At 42.6% G+C, this 20902-nt stretch overlaps 1 protein-coding gene across 5 annotated transcripts in view; it reads left to right on the top strand.

The window, feature by feature from the left end:
• Nucleotides 1–20902, top strand: part of cdc42bpab (CDC42 binding protein kinase alpha (DMPK-like) b) — a 119807-nt gene that overhangs the window by 35981 nt on the left and 62924 nt on the right. For all 5 annotated transcript variants that reach the window (XM_074615478.1, XM_074615476.1, XM_074615475.1 and 2 more), the window contains exons 2-5: nt 8604–8695; nt 16835–16918; nt 18894–18989; nt 20408–20556. In XM_074615478.1, coding sequence (XP_074471579.1) covers nt 8604–8695; nt 16835–16918; nt 18894–18989; nt 20408–20556 — 421 coding nt within the window. The remainder of the gene's footprint in view (nt 1–8603; nt 8696–16834; nt 16919–18893; nt 18990–20407; nt 20557–20902) is intronic.

Genomic DNA, 20902 nt, shown 5'->3' with positions numbered 1-20902 from the left:
AGGTTCATACATGTATTTTGTGTTTCTACTAGAACATGTTTACATGCTGTAATGTTAAAAAACAACTTTATTTTCCTCATACTGTCTGCCTGAATATGCCTGTATTTATCCTCTGTCTGAAACACTCCGTTATAGATAATTTCAACGGAATTGCAATGGAATTGCGTTGCTAGGCACCAGTTTGGGTCCATGTTTACTTCCTGTCAGCTGATGTCATTCACATACACTGCAACAGGAAATAAACTGGGACACATTTAGAATGTTTATGTTTAAAACCGTGTATTATTGTTTGTTTGTGACATCACAAATGGACAGGAATCCTAACGGCTTGTTTCAAACGCACAATTTCTGGGTACGGGCTGTGTGTATTTCTCTGTATATTGAACGTTTCAATACTTTCACAGTATTTATATAGCACTTAAACCTGCTTTATACTATACCAGACATGACAATCTCACTTTTTACAATTAACTCTATAATATGTCACTGAAAACAGTATGATAATAAATACTAACGTTACATTATTTAGGTTTAATACCGGGTTTTGGTAACCATCCCTAAATAAAATAAAATGTTTTTTCTTATTCATTGTGTTTTAGACGGTCTTTTGCGATGTGTATCACGCATGTTCATATCGCAATGACAATTGTCACTATATCCTGACAGTAGGGCATGAGACAGGTAATCTGAAAAAAAATCATGTGCCTCCAGTGTCCTCCGCCGGTGTCCTCCGGTGCTCTTAATGGCATCTGCAAGATTTCACAGATTGGAGGAAAACAACCAATCAGAGCTGATCTGGAGTCTGCCGTCTCTGAGCAGCTGTGAATCACTCGCAAACTCCGATCAAACGGTCAAATTAAAACTACATATTTCAGTGTTGTTTTTAGCTGTAAAATTAAAAAGTTTGTGACCCGGCTGCCATGTTGAGGTCAGTTGAGGAAATACCAAGCACCGCCCACCAGCCGGAGCAAACTTTCTCATTTTACAGCTGAACAGTACACTACAAGATGATTCTGAAACTAACTAAATTTAGGTTTGTGAGAAAAAAAAAGTTACCAGTAAGTTTAGTTACTTTAATTACAAAAAAACAACGTAGTTCCACCCAGTGCTGAGTCACACACATGTGAAACCATGCGTATATAACAGACATTGTAATACTTGCTCGCTACACTCATGACACACACTCACACACAGACACATTTCACATGAACACACCCTGGAGACTTGGCGTGGAAGAGACCCAGGCCGAGGCCTGTTGTGAGCACAGAGCATATCATTTGTGGGCCGGCTGCTAAGTGAACACGCTTGCTTGTAGTTACCAAGTTTCACACAAAAACGGCTCTGACTTCTCTCGTCAGTGTGGAGCAAGATGGGCCTGATAAGCACTCAGCATTTTACACTAAACCAGTCTGGCTATGTGGATTAGCTGGCGTCACTCATGTTTTTCCAGTTCCACTGCATCCTAAGGGCCTGCTGAACAGTGAACATGTGTGTATATTGCATAGTACGTGCTGCACATGCATGTGTAGTATCTTTTAGTGTGTTTGTGTGTCTGTGGATGGATGTTTTCCCCGCATGCAGTACATTAATGTAACTGACATGTCATTGGCTCACTTGCCCTTACACATTGCAAAAAGCCCATGAAAACAAAGAGCTCCAGTCATGCTAAAGCTTGGATAGTCACTTTCCCAAGCATTGCCAGGGGTTCCTACCACACCTCGTCATAGCAACAGTTGCTATGTTTAGGTCTACCTGTGTGTTTTGCCAATGAGTTAAGACGTATGACCACATTGTATGGTATTTTTTTTCCCTCCGTTGTAAAAGGGGATGTAGTATGTCGCTATGAATCCATCTCTGCTACAGGAAAACTACAGACACACTGATCCCTGGGTAAATGTGGCTGAGCTTAGCAAGTACAGGCCGTTCTTGTTCCAATCAGGGTGTATGTTGACTCTGCATACTGACATATGGGCCTAGTATTTCCAAAACACACAATTGAATTCCATTTATAAATTACAGGCCACAATAACAGGTTAATAGCCACCTGCTATTTTTTTCCTCTCCAGAAAAGCAATTTCTATATAATCTGTTTGGCTGTGGTATTTCTAAGGCCAGAGCAAGACATAGTCACCAATTATGTGTCAGATGTAGATGTAGGGAACTAGACCTAGCTGTGTGTATGTTTGTATGTGTGCTCTGTTGTGGACGGGGCCTGTGGGCTCCTGGCTCACAGATGAAAGACATTTCTCATGTGGCTGGTTTAGTGGAGCTCCTGAGTCAGCACGCAGCTACTAATCAGGGTTTTCTCCCTCTCAGCTAGCCCGACTCTGTTCCCCCTACTCTTTGGCCTGCAACCCTGTTAGCGCTGACTTTTACAAGTAACAGCTAAACCAGAAGGGAAGATGCATTTTTTACATTTTATTATGTATTTGAACTAGGGCTGGCAAAGTTAACGCGATAATAATGCATTAACGGCACTAATTTCTTTAACGCATTAACGCAACTTTTAGGTTGTAGCAGGCTCAGTTTAAAGCTAGAGTGAAGATTGAACTGGATATTGCGATCAGGACTGTTTTTTAAAGTACAAAAATAGTTCACTGCACTTTTAATATATTGAGTACTTCTAAATGGATGAATGTTTTGGATAACAACATTTTTAAATGTGTCAACAAAATTCCCTGTTATTTATCTAAGTCTTTTTTAGGACTGTCAAAGTTAATGCGATAACGCGTTAAAGAAATTAGTGGCAAATTAGTGTTAACGCATTAATGCAACATGCGATTTTTAGGTTGTAGTAGCTTTCAGTTTTAAAGCTAGAGTGAAGATACGGGTATTTTATGAAACTAGAAAAACCTAAAGAACCCATCGGTACCAACCATGCTAGTCATGCTAGCTTGTTGCGAAGGAGGTTAAATAACGCTTCAAACTTAACTTACACAACATTTTGGCGAGGAAAAACTGGCATGACCATTTTCAAAGGCGTCCTTTGACCTCTGACCTCCAGATCAGTGAATGTAAATGGGTTCTATGGGTACCCACGAGTCTCCCCTTTACAGACATGCCCACTTTATGATAATCACATGCAGTTTGGGGCAAGTCATAGTCAAGTCAGCACACTGACACACTGACAGCTGTTGTTGCCTGTTGGGCTGCAGTTTGACATGTTATGATTTGAGCATATTTATTATGCTAAAGCAGCATATTTGTCCACTCCCATATTGATAAGAGGATTAAATACTTGACAAAGCTCCCTTTAAGGTACATTTTGAACAGATAAAAAATGTGTGATTAATTTGTGATTAATCGTGATTAACTGTGGAAAATCATGCGATTAATGGCAATAAAATATTTTGATTGATTGGCAGCCTTAATTTTAACCTTAACCCATATAGTTCAAAACTAGCAGTGACCAATCCTACCCTGTCAGACCAGTTTAGATGAAGAAGATGGGGTGACGAAGCAAAGCAATCAAGATTACTGAGATGGCCCACTTGTCTTCCCCAACAGCACTGGTCTTTGTTGTTGAGTATACAACTGAATGGGAAGCACCAGCAGTGTCCAAAGATGTGTCTCTAAGATGTACATATCAGTTACTTGAACACTTTAGGACAGATAATGTGCCCTTTGCCTTGATAGGGAGGGGGCAAATAGGACCGCATAGTTTGTGTGCACAGTGCTGAATTAATGGAGCCCTTCTCCTGGAGACAATGGCATGTATTGATATGGCCGTCCTCAATGAAAGATGTCGATATAGGCTACCTGACGGGGTATAGATCTTGTAGTGCAGTTAGCTTACCAAGGCTTCGTCATCATATTTAAAGGTAGGATTGGTAGTGCTGTTCAAATACATGTTTTGTTATATTTGTTGAAATTCTCATTGCATCCCGACAGCAATCAATAAATCTCTGACAAAAAAAAGAAGAAAAAAAACTGGTATCTGTGGCTGTCGCAAGACTGTAATAAACCCGTCTAATCATTTCTTTCGTCCTGAATACCCGGTGTCTTCCACTAGCTGCTAGCTTGATAGCTGTGAGTACTAACAATAGCAATGTTGGTTGTTTATGTTCATAATGATCATTTTGGGGGAGTGGCCTTGGATGGAGGCCTGAGCAGACGGACTGTCAGTGTTGCAGACTTGGTGACTTTCACTCTAGATTTAGTGACTTTATAGCTAGGGCTGCTAGCTACTTCCATTTGAAAAGAGTTGACAACACGGGCTGGGTTTTTTGGTTGGATAATTTTTTAAATCTAGTGTACTCTTGCTACTTTCTCAGCATTACCGACCCTACCTTTAAGACATTTTGGCAATTAAATCCATTCCATACTTGTGTGACCAACATACAGTAAAATAGCAATATAAAAAAGACTGATGTTATGTTCCTCTCATGCATTGACTTTAAACCCAAGCATGTGTCAATGAAGATTAGGATTACTTTTTCTTTTTTCTTTTTGAGAAAACACAGATATGCTCCTCTGTAACTTGTAATGGACAATCGTCATGCATTATGTGAAAGTCTGATTATTTACACACAAAATGAAATCAAATAAAATGTAAGAATTTGTGCATGACCATATCTTTGAATACTAAGTTTTGCTCTTCCCTCTGAAGCTGATCTGAGGAGAATCTTCTGTCTGTGCTTTAACAGTGAAAAACGGACATAATAAATGGATTTAATCTCTCGCCTAATTGTTTGCTTCTCCAGCATAATTGTTTGGCTTTTGATACATGAATTAATATGAATCCAAAGGGATTTAGTTGTTGATATTATCTTTTCGACCAACAAACGTGCCATGTCAGGTTTGGCTAAAATAGAGTTCTGGCAGAGATTCCGTTGAAAAGAATTGGATGTGCAGTGGAAATTACCACTAGCACCAAGCCAAACGGTGGTGAAGTGCACTAGTTTCTTGCCAGCCAAGTTGCATGTGATCCGCCCGGCCTGAGTCAAAGACATTAAGTGATCATAAGATCAAACAATGCCAAGTTGACACATGTCCTTCTGGAGGACAACCTCTCTTAAGATTTCTTTGACGGAACCAAACTTTTGAATATCATGCACAGAGATTGTGTCTTTATGGTTTGAGATGTGTTTGGTGTTTGGCATTGTGCAGTAAGTTCAATTTAGAGAGTGTAGTTTGCCAGCCAGCCATCTGTACCGTACTCTTGACTGCTGTTTGGATGTGATGCGTTGTTTCTAGCAATAAATTTCATGTCTTTCCAGGTCAGCATGCCATGTATCATAGACGTGTGTTTTTGTTGGAAAATGTACTCTTGGGCTGTTAACGCATGCAGAAAGGGAAGCAAGGAAACACAAGAACATTTAGTTGTTAGTTCGTCATAATTTTTGCAGACTTGTGGTGACGTCAAGGTCACTTGCCTGAAGCTGGATCACACTCCCAAATACAACAGGGTTGATCGACCACTAGACATGGTTTTAATGTTTCTGGTCTACTTTGCTTGGTAACTGGTCTGCAGGAAAATTTATGAAATGACTAAGCACTGTCCCCTGTCAGGTGTTCCCAGGCTTACTCAGTGCGATGGCCGAGTTGCTTGTGTATTTATTAGGGCTATCAATGTTAACACGATGTCAACACAAATTTGTTTTAACGCCACTAATCTTTTTAACGCATTAACGCAACTCGCGCTTTTTAGGTTGTAGTGGGCTCAGTTTTAAATTGAGAATGAAGTTACTGGCATCATATGAAACTACAAACCTAAGGAATCCATCGGTACCAACCATGTCATACTAGCTTGTCGTGAAGGAGGCTTCATAACGCTCCAAACTTATGCTTAATTTTGGCGAGGGAAAACTGGCATGGCCATTTCATACATTTTCAAAGGGGTCCCTTGACCTCTGACCTCCAGATATGTAAATGAAAATGGGTTCTATGGGTACCCACGAGTCTCCCCTTTACAGACATGCCCACTTTATGATCATCACATGCAGTTTGGGGCAAGTCATAGTCAAGTCAGCACACTGACACACTGACAGCTGTTGTTGCCTGTTGGGCTGCAGTTTGCCATGTTATGATTTGAGCATATTGTTTTATGCTAAATGCAGTACCTGTGAGGGTTTCTGGACAATATGTGTCATTGTTTTGTGTTGTTAGTTGATTTCCAATAATAAATATATACCTACATTTGCATAAAGCAGCATATTTGTCCAATCCCATGTTGATAGTATTAAATACTTGACAAATCTCCCTTTAAAGGTACATTTAGAACAGTTCAAAAGTGTGTGATTAATTTGCGATTAATCACGATTAACTATGGACACATGTGATTAATTGCGATTAAATATTTGAATGGATTGACAGCCCTAGTATATCTGTTGGTACATGCTCTGTAGTAATGCGTGCCAGGACATGGCACACTGAACTGACCCCTGCTTTCCCTCTGCCCTGTGGCCATAGCAGGCCAGCTGTCAGTGGAGTCAGGAGGGAGAGAGAGCGAGGGGTTGTTGAACTATGACTGACCTGTTTGTTTTATTTCGGCAGGCATTTCTGTTTCACAGTGGGAGAATGTCCTCAACACTGGAGGTTCTGTAAAGTCATGGCTACCAGTTGAGTTTAGCATGATGTTTGGCCAGTTAGGGATTGGCTCGCTGGTTGTCAGCTCACACACACACACACACACACACACACACACACACACACACACACACACACACACACACACACACACACACACACACACACACACACACACACACACACACACACACACACACACACACACACAGAAGCAGCAACCGAAAACAAAAAAGGATGTTTGTATAGTAGATGGAGATTTTGTCTTTTGTTAACCAAAAGAGTCACTGTATGTAAAAATAAAACATTAAAGTTCATTTGTATATGAATGCTTGCTTGTCTGTATGCTAATAATGCTAAACTGAGCTAATCTTGCTGTTAAAAAGCACTTAAATCTAGACAGGCAGTGTACTTTTCAAAATAAAAAGATAAGGCATACTTCTCTGTGTTATCAGTAAATCCGAGTATCAGTGTAACCAGTTTGCTGACCTTGCTGAACTTGCAGCCAATCCAGGTTATCCTCGGCATGCTGAGATCATGTAAACCAGGAAGTGGTTGAATAGCTCTCCACAAATAAGGGAAATGCTGACTTTGTCAGCCATAGATGGAATCTGTTCGGCTTTGTGAGAGAACGCGGGCGACTCTTGCAGATCCCTCTCAAGTCCTTTTTTCCACCAGGAACCATAACGGCAGGGGTAACAATAGCTAGCTTTATCATCCGGCCTCCCTGTGTCCGGTGTCATGTGCTATAGCGAGGTCCAGGTGTTCACTTGATAAAGTACATTTAGAATGGCATGGCAGCCTTTCATGAGGTATTGTGGGTCCCTAGTGGGTTACCACATGGCTAGCACAAGTATGTTTCTATAAGCTTGGGTCGTAGGATAACGGGTACATTTTGTCATTTTGGGTTACTGATGCAGAAAATGCCCGGAACCTTCCATCTGGCCAAGGTAACAGTTTTATTCGAGTCCACCAACGGGTATGGGTGTTTTGCTGATAAGAGGAACATGTAAATCATAGCCAGGGTTTCCACCAAGTAATTGGTTATCAAAAGTGGTAAGCACCGACTTCCATCTCCTGTCTGATCACAGCTGTTGATGATGAAAGTCCAACTGGTCAATATGACCTTTGAACTAACTTTAAAGAGGACCTGTTATGCTTATTTTCAGGTGCATTCTTGTATTTTGGGTTTCTACTAGAACATGTTTACAAGCTTCAATGTTCAAAAAACACTTTATTTATCTCAAACCGGCTGTGCTGCAGCACCTCTTTTCACCCTCTGTCTGAAACGCTCTGTCTGAGCTCCAGCCCTGCCCCTCCCGCAAAGTCCAGTCTGCACTGATTGGTCAGCTGGCCGTCTGTTGTGATTGGTCAACTGAAACAAACTCTTCGGACTCTGCTCCGCTCTAACTAGCTTTGTTTGAGGGCGTGCCAAACTAGCCGCTAGGCAGGTATTAATAATAATAATAATAATAATAAATTCAACTTATATAGCGCTTTTCAAGGACTCAAAGACGCTTTACACTATGGGGGCGAGCGGTGTGAGACAAACGGCAGACAAACGACACACACAGGTGCACTCTCATACATACACACGGACAAATGGGTAAGGGGAGGAGGGGCTAGGAGGAGGCAGAGAAGAAAAGATGGGTCTTGAGGCGGGACTGGAATAGGGTGAGGGAATCGGACTCTCTAATGTGTTACTTGGTCACCAAGTGTTACTTATATATATAAAAATATATATATATATATTGGGTAAAACATGTGTCCGACTGGTGATTATCAAAGTAACTTCAGTCTGGTGTCTGACCTGCAGTGCAATGCTATGATTTTTTTGTCTCTACTACTTCTTTATTTTTTCCTGACATTGTGAACTACTGCTCTGATTAACTGCTACGTGATCGATCAATCACCTCACACAGATCCTAAAGCATCTTATCTCATTATCAGTTTAGTTAGATAATTGTACCCTTTGGTGTTCTGACTATATATTTGCCGTCTTTGCTTAAAGTCCTTTATGCATCACTTTTGGCTGATTGTAATTAACCCTACGTCTGTCTTCCTTCTCTCTACAGCGAAACCCTTCACATCCAAAGTGAAGCAGATGCGCCTGCACAAGGAGGACTTTGAGATCCTTAAGGTGATTGGACGAGGAGCATTCGGAGAGGTAATATATTTTATTTCTTAACCATGCAGCGATCCATTACCATACAAGTTGAGAACCTGCGATTTGGTTTTTCTCGTTTGTGCAAGAAGCAGGTGTTACCACTTGTCTGTTTTGACATGAGACATCTCATAATCTGGAACTTCTTCCTTGAGGCAGAGATTTTGCTGTATGATGTTGGGACAATACCTACCAGTAACAAGATATCCTCTTTTGTACCCTTATGGCGCATTCACACCAAGCGTGAAGCGAGCTTTTCGCGCGAACGACGCATGTTGAAAATGTTTCAACTGGAGCGAGAAATTCGCGTGCCGTGTCTCGAAAGCCTATATTCTCCTGTTGACATCCTGACGTTGCTGAATCAGAGATGGAGGACAAACTTACTGTTGCCGTTTGCAGGCACCCCGAGCTACAACGGGACCTCATATATGTAAAGAGACTGGACCAAACTGTGCGTATAAATGCATGTGTATAAACCACAGACTGTCTATGGTCTATGCCTAGATGACATTATCTTGAGTGTTGATGGAGCAGTTACTATATTAGCATAGCTTGGCACTGATCGATCCGATCTCCATTGAAAAATCCAAGCATTGTAGAAGTTGATTGCTTGTCGTCTTGCAGACAGACCTGACAAAGCATGAATTCAGACTTTTTACAAATCGGCATCATTACGTTGTTATTTGGGCATCCTTTTGATCCATTTATTGCAATTAAATCACAGCACAATCTGTTTATTTTGGGTTCATACCGCAGTAGCGACATGTGGCTTGCTAGGTACAGTGAATACAGCTCGCCGCCGGGTGATGTTATGAATCTACACACTACGGCGTTTGGTTTTCTGATATATCTGGGACTTCCACAACACATACACAGGAGCAACAGTGGATATTTTTTCCATGGTTGATGGCGGAAATGGCGGAGAGAAAAGTTGATGTGATCTATGGATACAAGCCCCGTCTCTCCGGCGCGCCTAGAGTGAGTAACGCAAATGAACACAAATGATAGTGGCGGCGGTCCAACTTGTGCGAGTAAAGCGAGGTGAAATTTTGCTTTGCTCTTGGTGTGAACGCAACATTCCTACCTTAATACCTGAGTTCTAAAAAGCGAGAGTGTTGTTGTGTTGGATAGCAGATAACTTTCTGCTGCATTCCAGCAGCAGTGCGTAGTATTGGTCTGCTGCTGCATGAGCATGACTCTACTTGCAGCTTGAACAAAAACTTTTTAATTCTTCTTTCACATTCATCCCATGAACAGTAAATGAATTTGAGTGTCAGTGAAACTATCCATTGTGGGTTTACATGTTTATTTAGTTTTTGCTTTTATGTGTGCCCGTAGGGAGGTTGAAATACATTTGTCACTTTCAGGTGATGATATCAAAGCTGGGGAATGTTGGAGGGACAGGTATTGTAGTCCTCAGCCAAGACTTGCATAACGTCAGTGTCCTGCAAAGACCTTGTGTTATCACACTGACTGTTTTGAGCAGAAGTGTCTTGATAATGCCTCTTTAATAGATTATCAGAAAATGTTGGGTTTCAATACTGAATTGATCACCTCGAGCAGCCTTACACGCCTCCAAACGTGTAATCTCCGAAAGTGTTATTCCACATCTGTACAAACAAGTCAGTGAATTCCTGAGTTCTTTTAAACCACTCTGATAGGTTGAGAGGACGGAGGCAGATTTGGGCACACCTGCCCTGCCAGCATGTAGCTGCAGTACCAAAAAAAATAGTGCTCACGAGAGTCACTGCAGGGAGTGCTGGTATGTGTGTGTGTGTGTGTGTGTGCGAGCATGCGTGCGTGTGTTTCAGCCGTGTTGTGCTCAGCGATGTGGTGTGATCCATGAGTTATGCTACCTACCGTGTGCTAACATTCCAGTGCCTTTTCACCAAGTCAGCTGTGCTAGTACGAGTTTGACAGATATCATGATTATCCCACGGCTCCACTTTTAAAACACTTGCACAATGTGTTGCCATGTGGATGTTACTGTAACGGTATAGTAAACAAAAATGTGGAAATGTAGCAGAATGAAAAAGAACTTGGGTGGAATGAGGAGCTCCTGGCCAAAGCTAGAAGTCATGTTGACTCGAAGTAATTGAGATTTTTGCACATCTTTTGCTCAGTGTCACACATTTCACCATTGTCTGCAGCTGGCCACCACTGGCAGGAGACAAGTTCTGTTTCTTTGCGCTTGTTGTTGACTGAAATGATTGTCTTTTTCTTTCCTTCACTCATTGTCAATAGGAGTCAGGTTAAGGCAGGGCTTGCTGAAATTGTTCTCTACAGCAGTCTGACAAAACAAGTTTGTAAGCACTGCTACCTTAAGGCACCTGAGGGGTGTTGCAAACCACCAAGCCAAAACCATTTGCAAGTTTTTCTTTATGGCTGTTGGCATCACAAAGTTAGGAAGGCTTACTGTGTTCCAGTTGGATGACAGACAGTAATAACAGCCATCTGACCTAAGGTCAGACCAAGCAAACATGGAAAATGGGTATTTCGGGAAGGCCTCATGAAAATTGATAAGGGTATGGTTTTCTTTGTCGTCAGTTTTTGCAGACTGACATATGGGAACGGAGAGTCACAGAGTTAAAAAGAGACAGCCAGAGTCAGACCCAGATGGGCAGACGCAGGAAAACAAAGTCAAGAAAAAAAATACTTGAGTCAGAAAGGAAAGCGAGAGATCTTGAGTGCAGGATGAATTGATTTCGTCCTCCCGTTGTCAGCAGCAGGCGGAGAAATGGCGCGGGTGTGTGACGTTGTGGAGCCCGTCTGATGAATGGACCAGTGTGTACTGGCCTCCTGCCTCTGAGGATGCCCCCATTAGGACACAGTTGCCTCCTCACACACACAAATGGGCTTAATGGCATTCAGTCTGGTGGAGCTCAGTGGCTAGTGTTTGATGCAAACAATGCCAGAATTAAGGCTAATCTATAGTTGTAGGTAGGCGCTACGCAGAGCCTGCGCACAAGTATAACAGACACGGCGACGTGAGCCACTTGCGCATGCTACGGCGAGGGCCCGTTCATCGCTGCTTGCAGCTTTAATACACTTTGTAATTTAAATGCCAGTGTGTTGAGTTTCTTTGTGTACTTCAAAGAATCTCGACTGAAACTGAGTGGATCATGTTGGAGTAACAATATATAACAGTCACTTTTACTGAGAAGACGTCGGATTAGATGGTGTGTACGGAGAAGAAGGAGCAGCCGGAAATGCGTTGGACGAAATGCGATGATACCAAGCGGACCAATCACAGTTGTTGAGGCCTGCATTGCGGCAACGTGTAGTTAAATTACTGGGGAGGTGCGTCAGGCTACAGCGTCTACGGCATAGGCTACGACACAGGCTACGGCATAGACTACGACACAGGCTACGGCATAGGCTACGACACAGGCTACGGCATAGGCTACAGCACAGGCTAAGACGTAGGTTATGGCATAGGCTAAGATGTAGGTTATGGCATAGGCTAAGACGTAGGTTCCGACGTAGGCTACGACACAGGCTAAGACGTAGGCTACGGCATAGGCTAAGACGTAGGCTACGGCATAGGCTACGATACAGGCTAAGATGTAGGCTACGATACAGGCTTAGATGTAGGCTACGGCACAGGCTAAGATGTAGGCTACGGCACAGGCTAAGATGTAGGCTACGGCACAGGCTAAGATGTAGGCTACGGCATAGGCTACGACACAGGCTACGATACAGGCTAAGACGTAGGCTACGGCAAAGGCTACAATACAGGCTAAGACGTAGGCTACGGGATAGGCCAAGGCACAGGCTAAGACATAGGTTATGGCATAGGCTACGATACATGCTAAGATGTAGGCTACGTCACAGGCTAAGATGTAGGCTACGGCATAGGCTACGACACAGGCTAAGATGTAGGCTACGGCACAGGCTAAGATGTAGGCTACGGCATAGGCTACAACACAGGCTAAGACGTAGGCTACGGCACAGTCTACGATACAGGCTAAGACGTAGGCTACGACAAAGGCTACGATACAGGCTAAGACGTAGGCTACGGGATAGGCTACGACACAGGCTAAGATGTAGGCTACGACACAGGCTAAGATGTAGGCTACGGCACAGGCTAAGATGTAGACTACGGCATAGGCTACGACACAGGCTAAGATGTAGGCTACGGCACAGGCTAAGATGTAGGCTACGGCATAGGCTACGGCACAGGCTACGATACAGGCTAAGACGTAGGCTACGATACAGGCTAAGACGTAGGCTACGGCACAGGCTACGATACAGGCTAAGACGTAGGCTACGGGATAGGCCAAGGCACAGGCTAAGACATAGGTTATGGCATAGGCTACGATACAGGCTAAGACGTAAGTTACGACACAGGCTAAGACGTAAGCTACGACACAGGCTACGACACAGGCTACGACACAGGCTACGACACAGGCTAAGATGAAGGCTAAGGCACAGGCTACAGTGTAGGCTAAGACGTAGGCTACGGCACAGGCTACGGCGTAGGCTAAGACATAGGCTACGGAGTACGAAAAGGCATAGGATGCGAAGTAGGGTACGACGTAGGCTGCGGCGTAGGCGACATCATAGGGTACGGCGTAGGGTACGGCGTAGGTAACGCATCTACGCCGATTCAACCAGAAGTATAAACCGGCCTTTAGAGGTTCTGCTCCCAAAGGCTAGCCTTGCTTAAGATGTATGTCATCACGATAACTGTGTGGAGTCATGGGCCATCAGTGAGTGTTATACATAATTGAACTACTTGTTGCATTGGGTCAAAAAATACTTTATTCCAACCACTAGACTGCAGCCGGATGCTTGTAAACATGGCTTTGGCTGATAAGTCTGTTAGTTCTGTAGCAGTTTGGGCAGATAGCTGGTGTGTTTCCCGTCTGTCTTTGCCACTCTGAAAAGTCAGCCTGTGGAATCATTAGATTAACTGCTGTGGTTTGTCTCATCTAATAAAAACAAAGTGAAGACTCAGTTGACACTTTCGGGTGACTAAAATTAGAAACCGCAACACAAAGTAAACACGTACACAACTTTTTTCCATGAATATAGACAGGAAGAGGGAAGGAAACTCTCTAGTAGACACCAGGCCTGACAGGGAGGACAAGATGAAGCAAGAGACAGTGGAGAGAAGAAAGGAGAGATGGAGGGAAAGGACAAAAACAGCCAGCCATTGCCAAGAACAGTGCGCTCCCCCCCTGTCCTCCTCTCTTCCTCCTCCGTTCCTCCTCTCCTCTGGTGAGGGATCACTAGGGGAAATCCAAACACTGCAGGAATGTTATCATTGTATTGCATTAGCAGCATTCCCCAGCTCATTTAATAGACTACAGACCCCTCTGTTGTATAGGGCGCCTGTGTTTGTTTCACTTCTCATCCGTGTGTGTGTGTGTGTGTGTGTGTGTGTGTGTGTGTGCAATGCTCTATCTGTTTACTTGCATGTATTTTTTTGTGTTTTTTTCCTTTTCTATTCATGCATAATTTTGGGCAAAATGACCCATTTAAAGCGGCCTAATTAAAAATGGACTTCTGACTTTTTGGATTAGTAGAATCACTTAGAGAAATCTAAAGGAGGCTGAAAGGAACCAGCCAGGATGTACGTTTGCATGAACGGGTGCTTTGGCCGTCAGCTTGCAGTGGTTTGTCACAGCAGCTTGTGCAGCTCCTTTTTTGGCAAAATGTGAAGCCGGAGCCGGAGGAAGTTTGTTATGGCAATTATCAGTGAAGGGATAGCTGGCAGTTGTTATGTTGTTAAGACGGTACAAGAAGGGTATGAGACATCGGTGTGGGAAGTGGGGGGTGCTGAGGTTGCTGCATTGTTTAACTGCAATGGAAATTAAAAAAATATATATTATTTACATTTAAAAAAAAATAAAAAAAATTGTTATACTGTCTCATGTGAACCTCCGCAGGCTGAGTGCGCATTGGTAGATCCTCGCTCGTCTACTGTATGAAATGGCTGTGCCCTCACTGATCTGCATTATTATAAACTATAGTAACCTGGTTCTGGGTCATCCATGCACTACCTCACTCCCTCTTCCTCTCCTCACTTCTCATGCATTAGCCCCATGTCATTGACTGTGTTGCTGTGACTGTTTCAACATACAGTATGTTGAGCTAAGGGCTGCACAGCACCTAAGCCCTCTAAACCTGAAAATTAGTGTCAAATAGTGTTAATAACTAGGGGTGGGAATCACCAGAGGCCCCACGATACAATATTATCACCATCTTATTGCAATTTTGAACGTTTTTGCAATATGCTGAGTATTGCGATAAGATATATGCTATTTATTAACTTTCTTTCAACTTTAAATTTTAAATTTTTTTTCAACATCTGTTTTATCCAATAAGATCATTTTCACTCTGTTCATCTCAGAGTTTTCATTCACATATCTTGATGTTGATGATCAGAGGTCAAGGGACCCCTTTTGAAAATGTCCAGCCAAAATTTAGCACAAGTTTGGAGCATTATTTAGCGTTCTTCCCGACAAGCTAACAGGACATGGTTGGTATCAATCGATTCCTTAGTTTCATAAGATACCAGTATGTTTACTGTAGCCCGCTACAACCACTTTAGAGCCCGCTGGTAGGCTGTCAGATCAAGAGGTTAATAGTTTATCGATACATGATCATTTCAAGTTCAAATATACTGTCAATTGTAGTCAGTGGAGGTCATCAGTGTGGCCCATATTAAGTGTGTTCAAGTATGTGTATATACAGTATGTGGTGTGTGATGACAACTGTATGTGATTTTTTTTTCTTTACGTGTGTGTGTGTAGATTCATGATCTAAAATGATGAAGATATACAATTCAATCATTTCAGCTGATTTCTGAAAGGTTGTTTTTGTGGCTTGTTTGTGATTTTAATAGTTAAGACCACACCGATAATCTGTGATCGGCGACTTCCTTAAACCATCACATCTGTACAAATTTGTCCATTCACTATTGATTTGTGCTCATTTACAAATCATTGCACACTTTGATTGGACGAGTGTTCTGCAGACTTTGCCAGTAGGAAGCATGGATCATATTTAAGTGTCCAGCTGTGTGTTGAGAGTGTGGATGTGGATCCAGGTGGAGTGCATCTGTTGGCCTTTTAGGTCAGCACTTTTAGTATCTGCGGTCACTTCCTGCCTCTGCTTTTCCCTTCCCCTCCTCGGCTCTACTCTGCTTTCCCTTTTTCTATACATTCTGTCCTTTTCTTTACCCTCATCTTCTCCTTTCTCTCATCTCATTTCCCCTGTCCACTTCAAGTCATCCCTTCTTTTTCTCTTCCTTTTCAACTCCATCCTGTTTCACGGTACAGCTGATCTTTCTCAACCAAGTCCTCCACCCTGCACCTCATCTCTTACTTTCTCTCTCTTCCATTCCTCTTCTCTGGGTGCCACTGTTTTCTTGACTCTTGGGGATGTTGTGGTTCCCGGTCGGCGCCTTAAAGCCCCAGGCCACCAGGGTGGTGTGCTGGGATGATCTTCCGCTTGTTCTTTTGTAGTTCAACCACAACACAACTTTTCAAAGAAGGGAAATTCTGGCTAAAATCGCAATCTGTATTATTTTGTAAGGTATATTAAAGCGGCAGTAGGCCATATTGTAACCAAAACCAAAAACCAAAAACTCACGTTTTTGGTTTTCTGAATGTTATTCAATCAATATGACGATAGAGGAATGTGCAGAATAGTGACGGGAGACTTTGACCAATCACAGGTCATTTCAGAAAGAGAGCGTTCCTATTGGCTGTTCATTCAACGGAGGCAGCTGTCAATCACTCGCAAACTCCAATCAAACGGTCAAACTAGGCAGCGCTGATCAGATATGAATCAATATTCTGTTACTGTAATGACCGTTTTATAAATGTAACTTTTTTTAAATGATATTTGCTCCAACCCTGCCTACTACAGCCTTAAACAGAACTATTAATCACGAAGACTTACTTTATTTTTGCTTTTTTAATTGTATGATTGTTGAAATATGATCACACATGAATTATCATCGTGCAATTTCTTTTTCCTGTTGCTTCAGGGATGAGATATTAAATCTGTTTGGTATTTCCCTATTGGTCTGTGTTTTTAACATGCTTCACATTCTTTGTCTGACTTTGCTGTCACACAAATGACTCAAACGTCTTTTTTAACGTGCCATCTCTTATTTCCTTTTTGCAGGTTGCAGTCGTAAAAGTGAGAAACACTGACAAGGTATTCGCCATGAAGATTCTCAACAAGTGGGAGATGCTGAAGCGAGCTGAGGTGAGCGTCACTCACCGGCTTTAAAAGCTTTTGTTGGTTTTGGATACTGGGCCATTTCAGCAGTATCGGGGGTGATACCTTGAAAGAAAGTGATAACGAGGATTTAGGGTTAACTAGCCACAATCAAATCAGGCCTTCATTGATAAATGCTCGCAGAACATGTTGCTGCCAAAGCATGTTTTTCTCATCGACCTCTTCCTGACAGTCTGACATTCCTGTTGGTCCCCTGGGTCTTCAATCTACATGCCTCATACGTCACAGGCCAAAGCTGGTCCCTGCTGTGTGTGTGTGCAAACGCCTGAACATGGGAAACAATGTGGAGCAACAGATGTACTGTAGACAGTGCACACTAAGCATGTAATTGTAACATCAAAGAACTGTACAAGTATTTTTATATACTGACATTCAGATTCTATCCCTCCTGGTGCAAGACTAGGGGTACTATTTGGATTTATCAAGTGATCCATTTATGTGCCGGCCCTCACTTTCATTGCGCCACGGGGTTTTGCTTGCACCCTCTGACTCGCGTGTGTGTTAGACTCCTCGTTCCGTTTTCCAAGACGGGTCGGGTGGGTTGCAGACATCGCCGGTGCCTTTTACGTGGGCCGAGCCCCGCCCTGGGGGCACGATGCGGTTGGGGCGCACTGAGGACAGTCTGCCTCAGTGACACTTTGTCCACGGCCCCGGGAGGCACCTTCGCCCCGAGCCTTTCCAAGCCGACCTAGAGCCGGTCGCGGCGCACCGCCTCGTATGCGTGACTCCCCAGCCTGCCGTGTGTCGCTCACACCCTCCAGCTGGCTGTTAACGAGGGTCTTTTGGCACAGAGAAGTACTCGTATCGGTACTCGTATCGGTACTCGGTGTCGGCGAGTACACAATTGTAAGTACTTGTACCCGGTCTGAAAAAAGTGGTATCGGTCCATCCCTAGCGGCGGCACATGAAACTGCCGTGACATCATCTTCAACGAGACACTCGCAGAATCATTTCAACGGCAACCACACAGATAAACATCTGCACTTTGTCAGTTGTACGCTGTATTTTTGCGAGCTGCCATTAAAAAAACCCCAAATCAAGTCAAGTGAATTCAAACTGTGGTTGTGTGGTAGCTTGGCTATTTAAAAAACACGGGTTTTTGCAGGATGTCTCGTATCGCACCAGTGACAATTCTCTCTGACCAATCAGTGGTCTGCAGTGTTTTAACTCCTCCTTCTAGTATCAGCTCAGCTCGCTGGGAACGTCAACCGAGGTGGTACCAAGAATGGAGTGGTTCTATTAGTACCATCCACAACTTTTGCTAATGGGAACGCATAAATAACTGTTCTAATGTGGAACGAACTGAACTGAAATGGCCTGCTTGGTTAAAACGTGCTATGTCTACCAGGGTGGTGTAGCGAATACTGAGAAACTATCCATTATCGGCAGTATGGTTTCTACGCAGAAACTAGGTAACCCAGTTTTCAATGCAAAAGCAACGAAACAACATTGCGTGGAAACGAGGCGAAAGCCTGTGTGTGTACACTCCTGTGTGAAATACTTGAAAAGTACTAAGTATTTTCTCATTTTAAGAACTTGAGTGCAAAACGAACATAAGTTTTAAGTAAACTTATAGCGAAAAAAATAAATATCGTGATAGAAACTATTAAAAATAAATAAATAAATATATATATCGCCATATTGCCTGGCACTAATTCCAAGCATAGTTCTGTAGAAGATCTTGACGTTTGACCTCCTAATGGATGGGGTCAGGTGTCACACTAATACAATGCAGGATTATTATAAGTATTATATGTTACTCAAATAATAACATTGATTAAATAAACAAATGGCTTGCTCAGGAAAGGAAGGTAGAGAGTGTACACAGTTCTAATGCTTGGCACATTCTAACATGTACAACTGAACATTTAATTGCCAATCTTGCCATGCAAGTGTGACATTTTAATCTGACGTATAACATGTTTATTTGGTCTTTCTGTAGACGGCGTGTTTTCGGGAGGAGCGGGACGTGTTGGTAAACGGGGACTGCCAGTGGATCACCACCCTGCACTACGCCTTCCAGGACGACAATAATCTGGTAACACACTATTCACTTTCTTCTTCTCTCTGTACAAGTGTATATTCATCAGCAGGAAATATTTGTTTGTGTATTTCCAGAAATCCTCCTGCCAGGTTTTTAAACCTTAACTTTTCTCAGTGAACTTTTAACTTTTGCCTATCTGATGAAAAATATGAAGTAAGGTGGGGTGGGTATGATTCAACACATTCAAACTTTGGTACTTTCCAAAGCTACAACCACAGTCTTCTACTGAGCAGCTCCACCTGCCAGTTCATTTCTAGGAAACAGCACCACCTCTGCATGATGGCTGGTGACCTGCCAGACGCTGACCAGCACATTCACTTCTCACCACAAAGCACAACACGTAGAATAGAATCGTAGGAGATTGGGCAACAGAAGTTAACACATCCCAAAAAGAAAACATTTACGTAAAAGACCAAAAGAATGACTTTGGAGCTTGCTGACTGGTTTGTGGGCTAAGCTCTTCCTCACTTTCATTGGCTGCTGGAGGCTCTCTCTCTCTAACCTGACAGCCTGATCTCTCTCTGTGACCCCGAGTTCAAATGCCAGGACTGCTTGTCATTCCAGTTCCCACATTCTCACAACAAATGCTTTACCCTGGACACTCCCCAAAGCTTTAAAAAAATACACACCACTGCCCATCCAGCCATCTATTTTTAGGAAAACCCTCAAAAGTTAAGAAGTGTTTAGGCGCTGGCTCCCTCAGTGCCCCTCTGTAGTAATGATACTGTGAGAGAAAAGGGAGAGGAGAGTGAGGAGGGCGGTATATTTTTACTTTAGTGTATTGTTTTCAAGGGGTGGGGGAAAAAAATCGATTCTTTCAAAATAAGGTGTTAACAAAGGGAACTGTACATACAAAATACAAATATGGAAATAAGATTGATTGATTATATTCACCAGAAGTGTAAAACATTACATGTCCCTTATAAATTAAAAAGAAAATACCATTAATTTGAGGGAAATGTCTTTATTTCAGATTTATGGGTTGCTTGAAAAAAATTTAATTAATAATTCCTGACAATGACTGATATATTTGACTTCAGGACATCTCTGACTACATACATGCTGAAAATCAAACATTCTTACTGTATTAATTTAGATATTTTCCAAATTAAAAGTTCCTAGAAGTGTGATTCAACTTGTTCCCATGGTCTAGTGTTAAAAAAGTTAACAAAAATCGCAATAAATCGTAATATTGAATCGCAATACTTGTCGAATCGGCACCCAAGTTTCTTGATAGTATCGAATCAGGTGATAGGTGTATCGTCCCAGCCCTATTGTTTTCTACATAAATCTCTCACTGTTTCACACTATATAGATCTTTTTTCGTTTAAATTGAGTTATTCTGTTCTCCACCTGTATTCATTAAATTTACATTTACGTCTTATCCCCTGTCTGTTTGTCTGTCTCTGTAGTACCTGGTCATGGACTACTATGTTGGTGGTGATCTGCTGACTCTGCTCAGTAAGTTTGAGGACCGGCTGCCGGAGGAGATGGCCAGGTTCTACCTGGCTGAGATGGTGCTGGCCATCGACTCGGTTCACCAGCTCCACTACGTCCACAGGTGAGGAGGAGCGTGTGTGTGCATGTTAGGAGGTAAGAATGGGTGTGTTTGTAATTATTTTTTTATGGAGAGGAACAGACTTAAGCAATATGTCCTGATGATGGACGTTCAGTCTGTTTACATAAATCTTGCTGTGTGGGCAGTTTTCCAGCTGTTGGGAGCAGCTAAGTGAAAATAGTGGAGTGTGTGTGTGCACATTTTAGTCTTCAGTCATCACTGAAGGCAGTCAATACCGCTGACTAATTATAGACTGTATTAGTTTGTGTTCCTACGTGTGCTATTATTTCACTTGTGAACATTCACATTTGAGGTTAGGTTTGTGTGTGTGTGTGTGTGTGTGTAAAAT

The sequence above is a fragment of the Sebastes fasciatus genome, chromosome 18 (genome assembly GCF_043250625.1).
Source record: "Sebastes fasciatus isolate fSebFas1 chromosome 18, fSebFas1.pri, whole genome shotgun sequence".
Lineage (NCBI taxonomy): Eukaryota > Metazoa > Chordata > Actinopteri > Perciformes > Sebastidae > Sebastes > Sebastes fasciatus.
Note: the sequence above shows the minus strand (reverse complement) of the source record. Positions and strands in the feature narration are given on the sequence as shown.